The 16,593-nt window shown below is 45.0% G+C and overlaps 2 protein-coding genes across 4 annotated transcripts in view; one reads left to right on the top strand and one right to left on the bottom strand.

Annotated features, from left to right (window-relative positions):
* The first annotated feature begins 6,252 nt into the window (after positions 1-6,252).
* LOC121086755 (high mobility group protein HMGI-C-like) overlaps positions 6,253-16,593 on the top strand; it is a 20,058-nt gene continuing 9,717 nt past the window's right edge. Inside the window, exons 1-5 of one of the 3 annotated variants that reach the window (XM_040590925.1) lie at positions 6,253-6,842; positions 12,515-12,661; positions 14,268-14,479; positions 15,064-15,150; positions 15,561-15,608. In XM_040590925.1, the coding sequence (XP_040446859.1) occupies positions 14,390-14,479; positions 15,064-15,150; positions 15,561-15,608 (225 nt within the window). In that variant the 5' untranslated portion in view covers positions 6,253-6,842; positions 12,515-12,661; positions 14,268-14,389. The remainder of the gene's footprint in view (positions 6,843-12,514; positions 12,662-14,267; positions 14,480-15,063; positions 15,151-15,560; positions 15,609-16,593) is intronic. The other 2 variants (XM_040590924.1, XM_040590926.1) reach the window with 2 other exon arrangements.
* The window catches only part of C4H3orf18 (chromosome 4 C3orf18 homolog), a 27,830-nt gene continuing 22,641 nt past the window's right edge, over positions 11,405-16,593 (bottom strand). Inside the window, exon 5 of the mRNA XM_040590934.1 lies at positions 11,405-11,629. Within this exon, the coding sequence (XP_040446868.1) occupies positions 11,528-11,629 (102 nt within the window). The 3' untranslated portion in view covers positions 11,405-11,527. The remainder of the gene's footprint in view (positions 11,630-16,593) is intronic.

Genomic DNA, 16,593 nt, shown 5'->3' with positions numbered 1-16,593 from the left:
GGAAAGTGAGAAGGTGGAGCTTGGAAGGGGCAGGGCTCAAGGTGTACTTCAGAGCACCTGCAAATTCAGCCATGGTCTGTCTTACTGAAGGGTAAATACACCTGAGTTGCTATCTGCAAATCCCAAACAATCAATCTGTGGCTTAAAGAACTTGGAGAAAGTGTTGGGGTGGACAGATATCCCACCTGCAGTAGGACATAGCCCCATCCAAAGGTCAGTCGGGAGGGCTGAGCGGGACTTTTCACACCATGTAGGCTTCCACTGTCTTATGTGCATCACTACAGACATCAGCTCTGATACCTTGTCTCTGTGCAAGTTATGTTTAGGTCATAAAGATTAAGGCTTATGTTTGTCCCTGAACGTTTGGTACTTAAGCAGAAAAATCAAGACTGACCAGGAAAGCCTGCGTGAATGGCTGTCTTCCAGCTCATCCCTACTTTTCCATCACTTCCCCTTACTTAGTCCTGTTTGTCTGCAGCAGTCCTATCAACACACCGCTGTTCTCACCTTGAATAAATCTTCACGTTAGGTATGTCTAGCAGAGAGGTGTTTGGATGTGTATTTGCTTGGGAGTCTTAGGGCTTGGGAAGCCATGGAGAATAAATGATTTGCCAGAGTAAAGAGTGGTGCTGCCAGAGTTACGGAAGGCAGAAGTAGCATGAAGCACCTGAGATCTCAAAATGGTGAAGCCAGAATGTTGAAGTGCAAGTAAAGTGTGTAGAGAAGGGGGGGGGGGGGGGGGGGGGGGACAGAACAACAAAAGAACAGATTTACCAGCAATAAAACAGATTGTTTCTAACAACTTGTAATCAGCTAATACTTGTGCTGACAAAGCAGGTGTTTAACCATCTCTGCTCGTTCCAAGTTGCATGTTTTTCAGTTACTGGTGGTTTCTGAAAACCCTGTCTCATCTCAGTGGCATTTATGCTTATAGGTATCTTGGTAATGGAGAAAAAAACCTGCAGTTCCCTCCAGGAAATGTGTGGGGAGAGTGCCACTGTGTGGTGATACAGAAGATGTCACCCTTTCCACGGAAGGTTTGAAAAAGCATCTCTTTGAAGTTAACGGAGACTCCTGATTTCTCCCCAGGATTTGTGTGTGCCTGGTAAAGGAGTGGGAGCAACACTTCAGGCACTTATATTTTGCTTATATATTCTTTTTCCTTCCCTTCTTTCTTCCGGTAGCCTTTTGACAAAGGTAAGGCAAAATGTGTTCTTTTCTGGCTACGTGTTAACATCATGTCTTTCCTCAAGGGATAGTGAAATAAAGGGATAAAAACAGGACACGTATAGATAATATACAATTTCCTGCAATTTTCTTCAAACAATCTGTTGCACATTGTCTCAGGCACGGGCAGTACAAGTTCATGAAGTTGGGGCTGTGCTTTCTTACACCTGTGGCAGTGCTGCTGGAGCTGTGCTGTGTTCATTCCTCAATTGTAGCACGCACTCTGCACCCCACAGTGCTAATACTGAGACTAAAGTCTTCTTAGTCCCCTGTCCCGGGGGGGCATTGGCCATTTGGTTTTACTAAGTAGGTCTCACACCTTAGGCCTTGCTTTTCGGTGCCTTTTCACTCTAGGTTCTTAAATATTAAGTCTGTGACTAACTGGCTTGGTTCCCCTCTGGGGAAGGGAATGCTTCCTTCTGAAGCGCCGTTTGTTGTAAGATTGAATGGAAAATAGAGCAACAGTAAGCAGCAGCCACCTTGCCAGGGGCCTAGCCTGGAGGCTTTACCTGTGCTGTGAGCCCAGCACTGGCTCTGCAGCTAATCCATCAGTATGCTTATTGGTTCTTTGCAGACATCTTTCCAAAACAGCCTGACTTCATGAGCTTTTCAGCCTCACCACAAAAAATCTGGTAGTATTTAGAAGTACATGTGATCTTCTCCCTCTCACTCTTCCTCTTTCACTCATCCTCTTTTAACACCTAGAGGGATTCAAGTAATGGTATCTTGAAGCTGCACAGGGGATACACATTGGAAAATCAGGGGAGGGAGCATGGTCTGCACTACCATTGTTGCTTCCTTAGCATGAGTCTGTTTGCCTTAGTGTCTGGGACGCATCTCTGAATCTTTTGCTGGAGCACACCAGCCTTTGGTCTACCTGATAACTTTCTACGGGAACATTGGAAGAAGGACACAATTGTTACAGGAGCCCTTCTGGGATGTATGTTGCAATTCTCAGAATGGCTTTATTCAGATGTGGGGGAGAAAGACGTTTGTCTGTCTTCCACTGCATCTCTTTTACAGAAATTCAGACCTTCAGCGTGGGATGCTAATAAAATCCTCTTGCCAGCAAAGCATCTTTGGGTAGCTGTAAGTATCACTTCACGAGGAGCTACTGCATTTCCTTTAAATGCTCCACTTTCACGTGGTGCTGCTGTGCAGCTCCTTTGGATGGGAACCTAAAGGGATAATTGTCTCCCACAGAAATATAAATCTTCCTCCATGTGTACACCTACCCCCCAGCTGTTTGCTGTGCCTGCCAATCTGTGCTCCCCAGCTATAGACTCCATGTTCTGCATCTTAGGGAGTAGTCCTCCAATACAGACTGCTTGCCACGAGTCCCTTTGTTGATGCTTTTGGTTGCCTCTGGTCACAGATGAGAATTATCCAGCCTTTAGTTTCCCGTTGGGATCTAGTCCTCATTCATACTCGGCTAGCTGCTGATGGAAAGTTCATTCTGTGTTACAAAGGTCATTCAAGGCCATCTCCAGGCCATCACTCGCAATGTCTTCACATGGCTTTATCGAGCAAGGTGTGAGCTCTTTCTAATTCTAACTGCACCTTTCTTGCCTGCAGCAAAGCTGTTCCCTCTTCTTTTCTCGTTCTTAGTTGTCCCACCTTCTTTGTCTGCACATTGTCAGAAACAGCAACTGTCTTCTGCTATAAAGGCAGAAAAGGGTCAGCCTTCTTACCAGCAGATAGTGTTTATGGTGTTGTTTTACCAGGATTCATCCTTCCCATTGCAAGAGCCAGATTCTACCACCTCTGGTAATTAATTGACAGCATTTTGGGCCTGAAATAGTGAAACATCCCTTAGCTTACGCCATGTGAATCACAAGCTCTGTAGCTGTAGGAACAGGTGGATTCCAAAGACTCTAAAGTAATACCCAGCCAGTTCAGGAGATTTTGTAGCCATGGAGAACAACTAGAAAAGAATTCTGTGAGTGGCCCTAGGAATCAGCTGTTCTGGCCTTTTGATGGACATGGTTCTGCATGAGTATACGTAACTGTGGCCTAGTTAGAAACTTCATGTCATTGAGAAGAGAGCTGTGAGACAGTCTGAGAAGCTGCCAAGCACATGTCAATCCTAGTACATGTGTGTGACCCACTTTTTAGCTTCTCCATGGGCAGAGGCTCCACAAACTCGTAGCTTATTCCCATGTTCTGCTGTCCTGACCGTGAAGTCATTAGGCTTTCCTTAATGTTCAGCCTAACTCACTTCTGCATTGAAACTGACTTTTTATCCTATCCATACGTTACTACTTTCCTATATGCCACAATATTCAGTGTATTTGAAAGCCATTATCATGTTCCTCCTGTTCTCCTATCTCTATTTTTAACAACCCAGTTCCTCAATCTTTCCTCACAGGCCATGTCACAACTTTTCTCAAAGTGAGATTTTGTAACCTTGCGTCATCCAGAGAGTTTGAATTGCTGTTGAGCATAATATGAAAGAATTAAGAAATATAATATTATGGGGCACACTTCCATTACAATGATAAAATAGAGCATAGCAAATCTATTTCTTATCTTGTGGAAATCACACCTCAGCCTAATCTCTAGTTAAAATATTCATTAATACAGCCTAAATAATAAGCATGTATAGAACAATTACTGTGAAACTAGCTTTCATTACAGTTACGAGATACAGGTTTGTGCACATGAGAGGGTCTGACAAGATCAGGACAGCAGTGAATGAAGCTCTTTGTATACACCTGTCTAACAGAAAGGGATTATACACAAATGAATCTACTGTTGGTGTTAGCCTGTGTCTATCGTGCTATACCACAGTGACCGGTCTAGTTTCTGGAAGAGAGAAGATAAGGAACAGGGATGCAGGCAGAGACTTGCACTGCATTGTGGTAAAATCTGGACGTTTCCTAAAGGAAGCTAGTAACTATCCCGCAGGCACAAGCTAGCCCTTGTGTAGAGCAGGTCTTGCTGCAAACACACCAAACCCTCTCAGGACATTAATAGATTAGCAAGTCACTCAGGAATGGAAACCTTGCTAATTTGATATTCCACCCCCCCACCCCCTATCTAAGGGGAGGGAATTTGAAGGACTTCTGTCCTCCAGATTTGGCTGCTGCTGTTTTTCTTCTGCTTGGTCCAGCTCATGCTTGTTCCTCCTTCATGGGGCCTCTGAAAGAGAAATTTCCTAAGATGGTGCAATTGTGAACAGGCTCTCTTCTTAAAATTTGTTAATATTTGAAGATGAGGAGAGGGGCACACATTTTTTTTGTGGTTTTTTTTTGTTTGTTTGTTTGTTTTTTAGAAAAAAAAGCTTTACAGTGTGAGACTTAAGGAACTCAGTCTATTTAATTTTTTTGAATAATAGTGTGAGTGGACTTGATAACAGTGTAGAAGTATCGCTGAGCAGGGGAGGTAGGAAACAGGTAGGCTGGGTGCTTATCTGAGAAGAGTATGATAAGAACCAGCACCTGCAATGTGAAAGCACACAAATCAAATTGTAAACTAGGCATCTTTTTTAAAGGGGATTAACCACTGGAACACATGTCCAACAGTAGTGGTACATTCTCCATCCCGTGATGACTTTAAATCAAGAACACATGATTTTCTGGGACTGATGTTTCAGCCAAGTATAAAAGTTTTGGGCTCAGTCCAAGGATAATGATGAAATGACAGTCATTTATATACAGAATTATTGAATCATTTTTCTTGGCCTTAAATGCTAATGAAATTATGAAGTGTGGATATTGAATTAAAGACACTATTCTTCAATATATGCCCAATAAAGGTTAAATAGGACTCCATGTGCCAATTTTATATCTGACATTTTCTAACTAGAAGTTTAATTTTTACAGTATTAATGATGTTCTTTGTACTTGTGGACAGTCAACCATCTCTGGTTTAGTGCTGTAGAATCAAGTTTAAAATTTCCTTGCCAGGAAGTATCCATACGAACTGCAGATTTCTTCATTTCATACAAAATCTGACCTAGACTTTATGATTACACTGTTTCTACAGCATGCATACAGTTTTGTCTCTAGTGATATTTAAAATAATATTAAAATATTTTAATTTAAAAAAATGAAAAAAATTTGCATGTTTCTATACGATACAGTAGTGTGTCTGCAGGAAGATTTTTGATGGATTAGCTACATATATTTAAGCATTTAGATTAATAGATAATTTTCAGGTACTTGAATTCATATACTTTTAAATGATTTTTAGATCAGATATTGTTGCAGGGGTGCTTAAAGGCTTTTCTTAATATTTCATGTTCATTTTGTTTTATTAGTGGTTAGGAGCTCCAAGTAAAGTCTTGAGGCACTTTGTCTAAGACCTGTGTAATTATGTGTGGGAAATTTATTTCTTGGCCAAGAAAATACTGTCTACATAAGCCAGGTGTTCTGTGTGTTGTGTGTTATCCCCATTTTACGTGTGGGAAACTGAGTACAAAGGAACGGTGACTTTCCTGAGGTTACAGAGGAAACACATGGCAGCCCCAAGAACTGGACACATTTCCAGAGCCCCCATGTACACGTTTAAAGAAGAGATCATCATTCCCGTGGTTTAATAAGCTAGAGACTGGTATTTTCCAGATTGCAGTAAGTGATTTAAGTGCATTACTGACACCTTCATAAATCACCAAGGAACTCAAGTGATCTTTTATATGGACAGCTCTGAGAAAAAAAAATTAGTTTTCAGTTTATTCAATTGTACTGTCACTATAAACAATATACTACTTGACATAAAGAAGAGTCTCAGACTTTGTCTCTAAGATACTCTGATGGGTTTTATACAGGTACAGATTGAGATTTTTTTTGATTTTCTGGGTTTGCTAATGGTGCAAGAACCACAATATACATGTCTTAAATATACCGAGTCAGTCATATGAAAAGTCTGCATTCTTTTTTGCAAAATACTTCTGGGGACTTTTGCCAGCCCTAATGGTTGTTCACATAATCAATGTTGAATACTGAACTTAGAGCCATGTATATTTATGCTCAAGTGAAGTCAGCTTCCCATTTTTTTGTGGCTTACAGTAAATGCCCCGAGCACATTTTGCACTCAGATTAATAACCACTTTGTTATCACAAGCCTTCCTGGGGCTACCCATTTGGGGTTTCTTTGTTCTGGTATTTTTCTTTCATAAAACAGGGTCAGCGTGATTCTTTCTAGCATTTGTAAAGAAGGAAGTCTGCGAAACGATCTGTCCCCTTTATTCAGATCATTCATTTCACGTTTGGAAACGGGCCTTATTTTTAGCAAGCAGGGCAGTGGTACAAGCTGGCTGGTGTGAGTGGGTTGGGGTGGGGTGTCCTTATTTTTGGTTGTTGCTGGTTTAGTGTGAGGTTCCAGGCAGGCTGAGGTGAACTCAGTTTCACTTGCTGTTGCTACTCAGGACTGCCATCGGAAGGAGGTCGCTGGCAGCGCTCATGCTGCTTTCCATATTGCTAACTGGGAGCGCAATAAATAGCATTCGGCTCATTGTAAGGCTCCTGAAACGAATGTGTGCAGGGATTTCTCTTAGCTGCTTCTCTCCAGTGCAGGAGGGGTGTCAGCTGCTGGATACCTCTGTCTTGCTCTCCTGCCCTCATTGCTAGGGCTGCTGGGGTCAGGTCAAGTGGTGCTGCCCAACTTCTCACCAGGTAATCTTGTTCCTTTCTTACCGCGTTAGCCAGCCTGCATTTGAAATGTGTATGCCGAGCTCATCTGCAAAGCACTGGGGTGTATTAAGGCACAGGGATTAATAAATTGCATCTTGCTGCCTCGTATGTCGCCATGGCAGGTGCCAAAGTGCCTGTCCTCACAGGAAATTCAGAGGGCCGTTTCCTGGGTTTGTGCAAGTGGACAGTGTTTGGCTGATGTCAGTAGTTGGGCTGAACAAGATAGAAATTTGGTGGCGGAGTGAGGCTTATCTGAAGTAAGAAAAGACTCTGATTTTCAATTTTGTTTTAGTAACCACAGATTTCTCCTTATCCTTTTATTACCCTGTGAATACTGTTGTTTCTTCTCCACTGGTTTAACTCTGCAGTGCTTGGGGAGCTTGCTTTTTGGTGAAAGTGTAGGGACAGAGACTCAAGAGAAGAGAGTCCTTTATCAAACATTTGGGTCTCTGGGCAAATTCCCTAAGGGAGAATTTTAACAGACTCTTAATGTGCAATGCTGGGGAGTCTGCAATCCTCACAGAGGCACTGATGTCACTGATCTTGCTTGACACTTTTGCGAGAAGTGTTGGAAGGGTGTCTTAAGACCTCAGGTGGAGGCCTCAAGACTTGGGGTCCTGAGTTGGGTACGTGAGTTTCCTTGGATAGAGATGGTGAGAACCCTGTCTCCGCTGCCTGCTCGGCTTCGGCAGCGGGCGAGAAGCGCTGTGCAGGCTGGCAGCGCTGCAGCTCCAGGGACCCCTAATCGCACCCCAGCGCTGCCGCGCCGCGTTCCCAGGGCAGGGGACTCCAGGTTACAGCTTTGGCCAAACTGATCCCACTTCAGCTTCCTGGGGAAAGAGGGTGAGGGTGTGTTTTTCTGCCCAGCAGGATGTGGCTGATCTCGGCTGTTTTTCTTCAGTTGTGACAGCCTCTCCTTTGTGCTGCCAAACACAGCATGGGGGAGGCTGCTGGTGCAGTCTGCTAATGTCTTGCTCTGTTCCCTTCTGCTGGGGTTTCTGAGTTGTACCCTACAAATCAGAATGATTTAATCCTCAGTCTCTCCACCCCAGGTTGAGGACAAGTGTTAATACTTCTAATACTTCCAGTGTTATTCCTTAATCTTATAGACAGAAAATGTGAAGCACAGAAAGATTACGTGACTTGCCCAAGGTGAGAGTCAGGAACAAGTTCCAGATCTCTCTTCTTCTCTGGTCTTGGCATCCAGCATGCTTTTACACGTCTTCCCTGGGATGGTTAACTGCCTCCTTGCTTTGCCTGCTCTGACCACAGGAAGCCTGGGCCCTTGGCAGGGCTGGGGAGCTGGTGGCACTGAGGTAGGACTGAGGTTGAGCCCTTCACTGTGGGAGTATGTGGCAGCCTTCAGGAAAAGTCCTGCACGTACAGAAATGAACAGAACCTCAGGGCAGCTAGGATCCCCACCTGGCCTGACTCATTCCACAAACAAGTGCGAAGCCTCACTTTTCCAAGGGAGAAATGGGACTACGTTAGGCTAGCTACGGCAGAGCCATGGTAGTATTTCTATGATTAGTGGCGTATGGATTAGGATAAGCAGGGTGCCTCTCGGGCTGGTAGCTGGCTCAGGTATCTAGACAGAGAAGTTCACAAGCCTTGCATCAATCATAGGTTTGTTCAAGAGGTGCCCTTGCAGTGTGCTGAAGCTGGGTGCTCAGGATCTGGGAACTAGGAAACAGAGGCTGTTCATGTCCACATCATTGCTTGAGACTCGGTAATCAGCAACCCTTTTCCCATGTAGCTGTGCATGTCTCCAATGTAAAAAAAAGTTTCCAGCACTGTTTCCTAGTAAACAGGAGTTTAGTCCATAAGCTTCCATCGCAGCTGGTAGCACCTGTCTACTGTGCTGGCTGTCTCAGAGGAACAGGCACAGGCAGGATGGCTTCTTCCTGCCTCTCTTGGGGTCTCTCCCCACAGCCCCATCACCAGCATAGCTCAGCAGTCAGGGAAGTATGCACCACTTTGTGGATGGGGAACCGAAACACACGAAGGCCCTTTCATTAGAGTTACACAGAGAAATCTATAACAAAGTCGGAAGTGCAGCTCTGTAGGTAGCTACCAGAAGTTCCTGTTCAGGCCTTGAACTGGTCCCTAGCGCTGATATGAAATATGGAAGCCTGTACAGTTCCTGGGGTGGTTTATCTGTCCTCTGTAAGCTTGAATAGTTTCTGTCTTCTGAATTGGATATTCTATCAGTTGGGACATGCTGGAGGTGGTGGAATAGCTTGCTGGTTGAATCAGTTGGGAAGGTCATGCTACTGATGTTACACAAAACCTGAGTTTTTCCAACTGAACTGTTGCTTAGCCCATGCTTCTCAGATAAGTGGGAGGTTAAGTTAGTCAAGATGTCCTCACTGAAAACAGTTTTGAGAGTAAGAATCCTTATCATATTCAGAAGTGTTGAGCTCGGATTGCAAAGCGTGTAAATGACAGCCAAAATGGTCAGGAGATATGATCACATCCCAAGAACTGGAACACACTGGCTTGTTCAGCTGGGCAAGATAGATGGGGGAGATCCAATTAATGTGTCTTTATCTCATAGAGTAGGTTTAAAAATGTAGGAGAGAGGAATGCTGCTGCTGAAGGACTCTAGAGATGCTAGAACTAATGACAATAAATTGCTCCTTAAAAAAAAAAAAAAAAAAGCAGGCAAGGAAATAGGAGTCTTTTAAGCATGACACCAAAGAAGGCTTAGACTTAGCCACTAAAAGTAGTTAGGGAAATCGCCTTTTGAGGTTATTTATGTTTCTGATATGTGATTGATGAGACCATGGCAGTTACCTGCTGTTGCCACAAGCTTGATTTAGTAGCCCATAAGTTCCTCATTTCACAGAAAAATCTGGCAGAAAAGTGCATTTGCCAGAGCGTTACTACCACTGCTCTTTCCCAAGGGAGATATTCTAGAGCTTGGCTGTCCTGCTTTTCTGGTAAAACGGTCCATGGGGAACCATGACAAGCTGTGCTATTTCTTGATCTGCTGCGAGATCTGAAAAGACATGAGCATTTGATTTCTTGGAAGGTGAAAGTAATTTCTCATAATGCAAGTGCAGATGGTTATTACTACAGTTACTGGAATGAAAGGTTTTTCTCTGCCTGGCCTTTTTAGTCCCCTTCTTTAGATGTCTTTAACAAAGTCTTTTATCCTCTTCCACTTGATGCAGGACTTGGGCCAAATCCCCCCCCTCCCTTTTACGAGAGTGACCATGTTCACGTCAGTGAAGTTACCCTGGATTTACTTTGTCACACGTGACAGCTGAACAATGGTGCTGTGCTACTAAGTGGGAGTTGTGCTCTGTGGGTAGTTTTTTGCTATTATTATAGAGACAGTGCCGGAGTTAAGGCTGTAATGAAGGGCCTCTTATAATCATGCTCCTATTATGCCTCGAACAAGGCTTTCTGAGCTCTGTATTTCCTATGCGGGCACTGCAGCTAGAGTGTCATTTTCTGGTAGCACTTGCTGTGAATCATGCACACAGTTTAGGGGGTTTAGTACGATGTCTCAAGCATCCCTGTGTCCTATTGTATCTCTCCTAAGGACATAGCCTAAAATTTAACCTCCCCAAGGAAACAATTAGGAATGGGGTTCTGCCATTTAATTTGCCTGCCCAAGTCAGCAAGCACATCCACAAGGCTTCCTCTGTAGTCTGTAGAAAGGAAGAAGTCCCTCAAGAACACTACTCGGTACCCTGTGTTGGACTACAGCTCCATTGCCCTGAGGAGGAGCTTTTCTTTCTTAAGGATTTGGTATGGTAGAAAAACTGGGTTTGTACAACTTAGCACCCAAATCCGGTTCAAAGTATTAGACTGTGAGAATCCCCTGCCCTCTGCCAGGTCCCTGGGAATGCTTTTGGGACATGAGATGCTTTGTTTTAGGTGATGTCTCTGCAACACAGAGGTCTGAATACTGCCAAAAACATGTGTTCACATATCTGCATCGTTTGCAAAGCTGCGTACTTGGCTGACATAAAGGTGATTTAAGGCCTGTGAGTGTCTGGACTTTTTAGATCTTGCGGACAGTGTACAGGACTGGAATTCAGCCCTGCTAGCTCCACTCTCAGCAGGGAGTGCAGTGACCCTGGAAAACATACCTGGTTTTTGGTATACAATGGGAGTCAATATTGGTTTAGGTTTTTATGTATATAAATGGAAAGCTATTGTTGAGAAATTTGAAGTAGAATTGCAGTGGGTGCTTTTGCTTTTTATGCATCTTACATTGAGTCATGTAAAACTTACAAAAGCCCTAAGAGCTGATGCTTGTATAGCTTTGCTTGTGTTTTTTTCTTTCCACACCAGCCTTCAAGAAGTATGTGCCTTTAGTGGGTGATGGGAAGGTGGAAGAGTGATGTACAAAGGCACTGCTATCTCCTGGCAGTCTCTGTACTGTTTGTCTGCAGTCCTGCCTGTAGAAAGCTTGCCAGGTATGTGAAAGACTTTGTAGAGTGTATCAGTCTAACAAGATTTAGAAAACAATCTTTGAGTAAGAACTGACTTTCTTTGCATCTGGGGAAAATGAGTTCTGTACACTGTGGTTGCTCCCACTTGAATAATGACATGCAAAATTTGGATTTAATGCAGGTTTCAGTTACAGTGAACTCGTAAGAGAGGCTATGTCAATAAGAGGAATGGCTTCAGTGTCTGTCATGACTGCATTGTTAGAATGTGGTGTGAAGGCTGGAAGTTTTCTTGCGGCATCTGCCAGTGATGCTTTCAGATTCTGCGTGTCCAGCCTGAGGTGACCAAGCAGATAGTGTGATCTGAAATTTAAAAATAAAATACAGATACATAAGTCAGCCTTCCTATCAGCACAGCCTTCACCACATATACTACATCTGTTGTTGTTTTCTTTGACAATACCTGCCATACCTCATCATTCATCCTGTTCCTTACACTTTGGCATTACCAGGAAAAAACATGCATATATGATGCTTTTCAAGGACATGTTTGTATTTCCTCCTTAAATCTTTTCCACACACTATCATTAGGACCTGAATTCCAAGAAACACTGAACCGGTGCTTTCCAGTTGCTGTGATCCATAGGTAGAAGCCGTGTTGTCAAAGCAGCCATAATGTCTTCTCAGGGCGCTGGCTCGGACGGCACTTTCACACTTGCACGTTCCTATGGCGTTGCCTGTTCCCTTTCCAGGCGCCTGAGGGGCGGCTCAAGCTCAGGAGGCTTCAAGCCACCTTTGCAGCGCTCTGGGCTGGCCCGTGTGCAGCACAAGCCAGGGCTGGCTTGGAGCTCCCTTGGGAAGAGGCACCAAGGCTCCTCTGCTCTTCGGGCAGTCCAGGGCCTGTGTACCTCGGGGACTGCCTCCTGCTTCAGCTCGCCCCACGTGCCAGGACCGGCACAAGGCCGTTTGAGCCCCAGTTCTGACCAGTAAATGCAGATGCAGGAAACAGTAGCTGGACCAGAGGGCAGGGTGTTTGTTGTCATCTACAGTTAAGGCTGTCTCATCTTTGGAATTTGAACATCTGATTAGACTACACAGCTCTGGTAACAGTTCCTGAAAGCACAGCTCTTCTCTGAAAGAGACTGCAAAAGTGTTTCATGCTTGTCTCTGAGGGAACTGGCAGCAACTGTGCATGGCTTGCAAGTACAGAGAAACTTTTTTTTCTTTTCCTAACTGTCTCCCCTCCAGACGCAGCCTGAACTCAGAGACCTGAGCTGCAGGCTTTCCATCGCCCTCTGATCAGAGGTTTGGAATGAAAAGCCGAGTGGTGCAGCAGCACCTGTGAGCCAGGTGCCAACAGTGAGCACAAAGGGACATCCAGAGGGAGTTTGCTGGGTAGGGCTGCTCATGCATGAACCCGAGCCGAACCCAGCTTCTGCCCTCCAGCATTATGTTGAAGAAAACAGTCACACTCTTCTTCATGGGGCAGCTGTTCTCTTATTTGCAATGCTGCCTTTATTGCCTCAGGCAGGGCCTGCCAGAGGGACTTAGGGACCCAGCAGCGCTCAGGGCCCATAGGACAAAGAGCTGCTAAAGCACACTGTTGTTACCTTTAATTCAACAAGTGAGAAAGGAGAAACAAAACAGGTAGAGCAAAGAGCTGCAAAAAAACATTTCTTAGGTGAGGGTAGAAGAACTTCTATAGGCAAGGCAGATTACACACACAATGTCTAGGTGAGAAGGTGGCAATGGCTTTGCACAGAAGTTGGTTTCCCGGCTGCACTATTCTCAGCTATTTATTTTGTGGTAAGAATTACTGACAAAAGAGGATTCAGCCAGCACTGCTGGTCTCTATCCAGCCAGGCTCAGTCCCCTCAGCCCATCTCATCTCCCTCCTGGGCAAGAAGGAAAGGAGGGCCAAGGTCTGAGGGAGGTGCAAGTGCCTTTTTCCAGCAGATCAGCAAACTGGGAGCTGGACTTGGATCCTTGGCTAGGGTTTACTTACACGCAAGCAAGGCTAGTGACCTCCACCTCTCTTAATGAGCCTGGGATTAAGGTGCCAGCTGAGCTTCTGGTGAAGGTCTCTTTCTGCATTGGGATGTGGGGGTGTGAAGGCTCACAGTCAGACTGCCACCTTCTCTGGCAGACAGTGCCAGAGGAGAAACCTCAAGCAGCAGCAAGGAAGTAATTGGTGTCCTATGTACCTTCAACAGCTTGTGACCTTGGTTATTGGAGCAAACAAGTCAGATCAGGGCTCATTCCAACCACAGCAGGAACTAAGCAGAGCTTGGGGACAGCGAGGAGGTTGGCAACCCTGCTGATACAAAACTTGCAGTAGACAAGCCAGTGCTCCAGGTCTGAGTGACTTCTGTCCTGTAGGAAACAGTGAGCCTTGTGCAAGACCAGAGGCTGAGCACTCTGAGGTGGGGTCAGGCCACCTCTCCAGACAGCACCTGTTCAGCCAGTGATCAGGAACAAACTCTTGAGGGGCAGCTCCAGAGTCACATTCACCTCTTTAATAAGAGTTTGTATCCTGATACTTTTTCTCTTAAGCATCCAGTTATAAGGCTCTTTCTGCTGTGAATTTGGTCCTCAGGATTAGCTTTGATTAGCTGATGATATAGGAGCTCCAAATGAAGCTTTGCCCTTGAATTGGGCATTTTTAACTCACCACCACCACTTTGTCTCCCACCTCCTTCCTCCTCAGACAATGGAAGCTGACGAAGAGGGGAGTTCAGAGAGCTGAACACATTGTCTTTGTCAGTTTGGATGAAACTGGCTAACGAGGGAGGAAAGGTAGACAGAGGTACCAACACGCTGTGGCACCTGGAGCAATCAGCGCCTTTGGCCAAAAGCCTCAGAAAGCTGAACAATAGGCCATGTAAGGGAATGGTTCAATTAATATTTATGAAGCACGGTTACGCTTCTGAATGTCTGCTGTGTCCCAGAGTCTTCCAGCGGATAGCAAGCTGTCATGCCTTATTCTCTCTCACTATTCCAGCCTTGCAGGTAGAGGAGAATCCATAACAAGATAGAGAAAGAAAGAGGAGATACGTTTTATTTCCCAGTCCATGGAAAAATAATCTGTTGGATTATCATCTGGAAACTGTGGAAGGTGCCAACATGAGCAACGAGAGGCCAGTGAACCCCGACACATCTACACTGACTGAGGGCCTGAAGAGAAAGAGGGGAAGACCAAAGAAGCAGCCACAGGTGAGGGCACATCACCCTGAGAGGTTGCCTGAGGATGCTATGGCATTAGCCTAATAGGATTTGCAGGCAGCCCTGGGAATCTGCTCACTAACAACGAGCAAGGGAAGCTGAGGTATGATGTTGTAAATATTACTGCTATTCAGGAAAGCAGCGATATTTGCACCCTGGGACATCTCAGCCACGGGCTTCGGATGTGCCTCTAATGTGTTGAGCCATGTCTGTTCAGGCCAGGAAATGGCATGAGAGGAGCTAGGCAGATCTCTGTTCCAGTCTGGAGATTTTCAAGTGTCATCAGCCTCTTTTTCTGTACCAGTAGCTAAATACAGTGGAGAAGGCCAAGGCTTTTTCTCTTCCAGGCACTATGGTCAGAGTTCTGGGAACTTATTCATTTCCCCAGCCCAAAAGACAAAGGGGTAGGGGTATTGCCATCTTCTAATGCACTTCACAGCTGGAGAAGCAGAGACAACCAGGTATTTAGTGGCCTGGGTGCTGTTATTGATATAAGATAGTCTAAGACATCTTAGAATGAGAAGCTGTAAGTTCCAGGGAAGATCCTGTTTAAATGGTTTTCTCCTTTTATCTAGGAGGAAGCTCTGGGACCATTGCCAGTGAAGAAACCACGAGGAAGGCCAAAAGGAAGCAAGAAAGTGACTGCTGTATCTGGACAAATGGTAAGAGTAAATGGTTTATATTTCTTTATGGGTGAGAGAGGAGCTGGCTGTCCCTGCTAGAGCAGCAAGCAGGGAGGTTTCTCTTACGTTAGTGATAGACAGTGAAAATTGCCCCTAATTCAGCTCAGCTTTAATTGCCACTGTTGGACAAACCAGTTATTGTGGGTTTAGTCCTGTGTTGCCATTGCCTGTTCAGCAGCTTCCTTCTAGTGTTTCTCCTCCACCATTGCCAAATAGTCACAACCAGTATAGTCTGGCAGGGGTTTCCTCCTCAACTGTCTTCTATCCCCAGCTTTCTTCTTTTCTGCTAACTGTCTCACAACAACCTTGGCCACGTTCAGTGTATTAGTCATAGTGCCCAGCAAATGAGAGCTGAAGGTATTTTTCCCCCCACTTTGTTTTCCACAAAGGTAGGACCTTCTGCTGGGAAGAGGCCAAGAGGGAGGCCCCGCAAGTGGGTGAGTACAGCATTTAGCCCTTTTCCTCTTCTCCAGTCACGGGTCCTAGGGGATTTTCAGTTGCATTTGCTCTTCTCAGGCTCTCTATCCGCACCAACGTTGTTTCAGCCTAGGTGGCCTGGAAATCTAACACATTTGGGAAGCCCTGACCTGCCTTTCCAGTCACCCCTAAGATTCAGGTCCTGAAGAATTCTGAGAGCCCTGGAGAGCTGCTGTACTTAATTCAAGACATGTTAGTCTTCCACAGTGCTTTCCCAGGCTTGGAATGTCAGACCAGAGATTGCATCCTTTCCCAGGCAGAGGGGTTGTATACCCAGGAGTCTTGAAAGACCGAAGTGATTGCATAGTGTGTCAGTTTGTCTCAAAAGAAGACACTTAAAATTAAGCAAATAGAGAAATTTCGTGAATGACAAAACTTTGAATCCTGCCAGCAGGAAGCTCTTCTATGCAGCAAACAATGGATTAGTAAGAATCAGTAAATGAAGACAGAACATTTCAGGCATGGAAAAAAAGGTGAAAGCTTTTAATCAATAAGGCTATTCAGCCCTGTGAACAATTAATGACGTTATCTGTCATTAGGAGTGATTTGAAAGAACCCCACAACAATCACAAACCACTAGTTGGTGTGTATCTGTTACCACAAAAAATTCTAGACCAAATGCAAGCTGTGCACTTGCTGCAGGAATCTATAGGTTGGTCGTAAGCTGTGGTGCCAGAGGAGTGCATGGGTGGGAAAGAGACACTGGGTGGTTCAGCAGAAACAGAGGGATCTAGCAGTCCGTGAGGGCTACGCAGGAGGCTGGGAAGGAAGTCTTCACCAGGGAGGAAGCGTCCACATGTGGGAGAAATTAGAAGACTTATCTGACATGACAGTGACCTTAGGATTCAAGTGTTTCTTGGATAGTGGTGGAAGGGAACTGCAAATCCAGTGAAGAACTGATTCTCCCAGACAAGAGATCTACTCCATAAATCTATACAGTTGCTG

This window comes from Falco naumanni, chromosome 4 (genome assembly GCF_017639655.2).
Source record: "Falco naumanni isolate bFalNau1 chromosome 4, bFalNau1.pat, whole genome shotgun sequence".
Taxonomy (NCBI): domain Eukaryota; kingdom Metazoa; phylum Chordata; class Aves; order Falconiformes; family Falconidae; genus Falco; species Falco naumanni.
The sequence above is the reverse complement of the archived record's forward strand: the minus strand, read 5'-3'. Positions and strand labels throughout refer to the sequence as shown.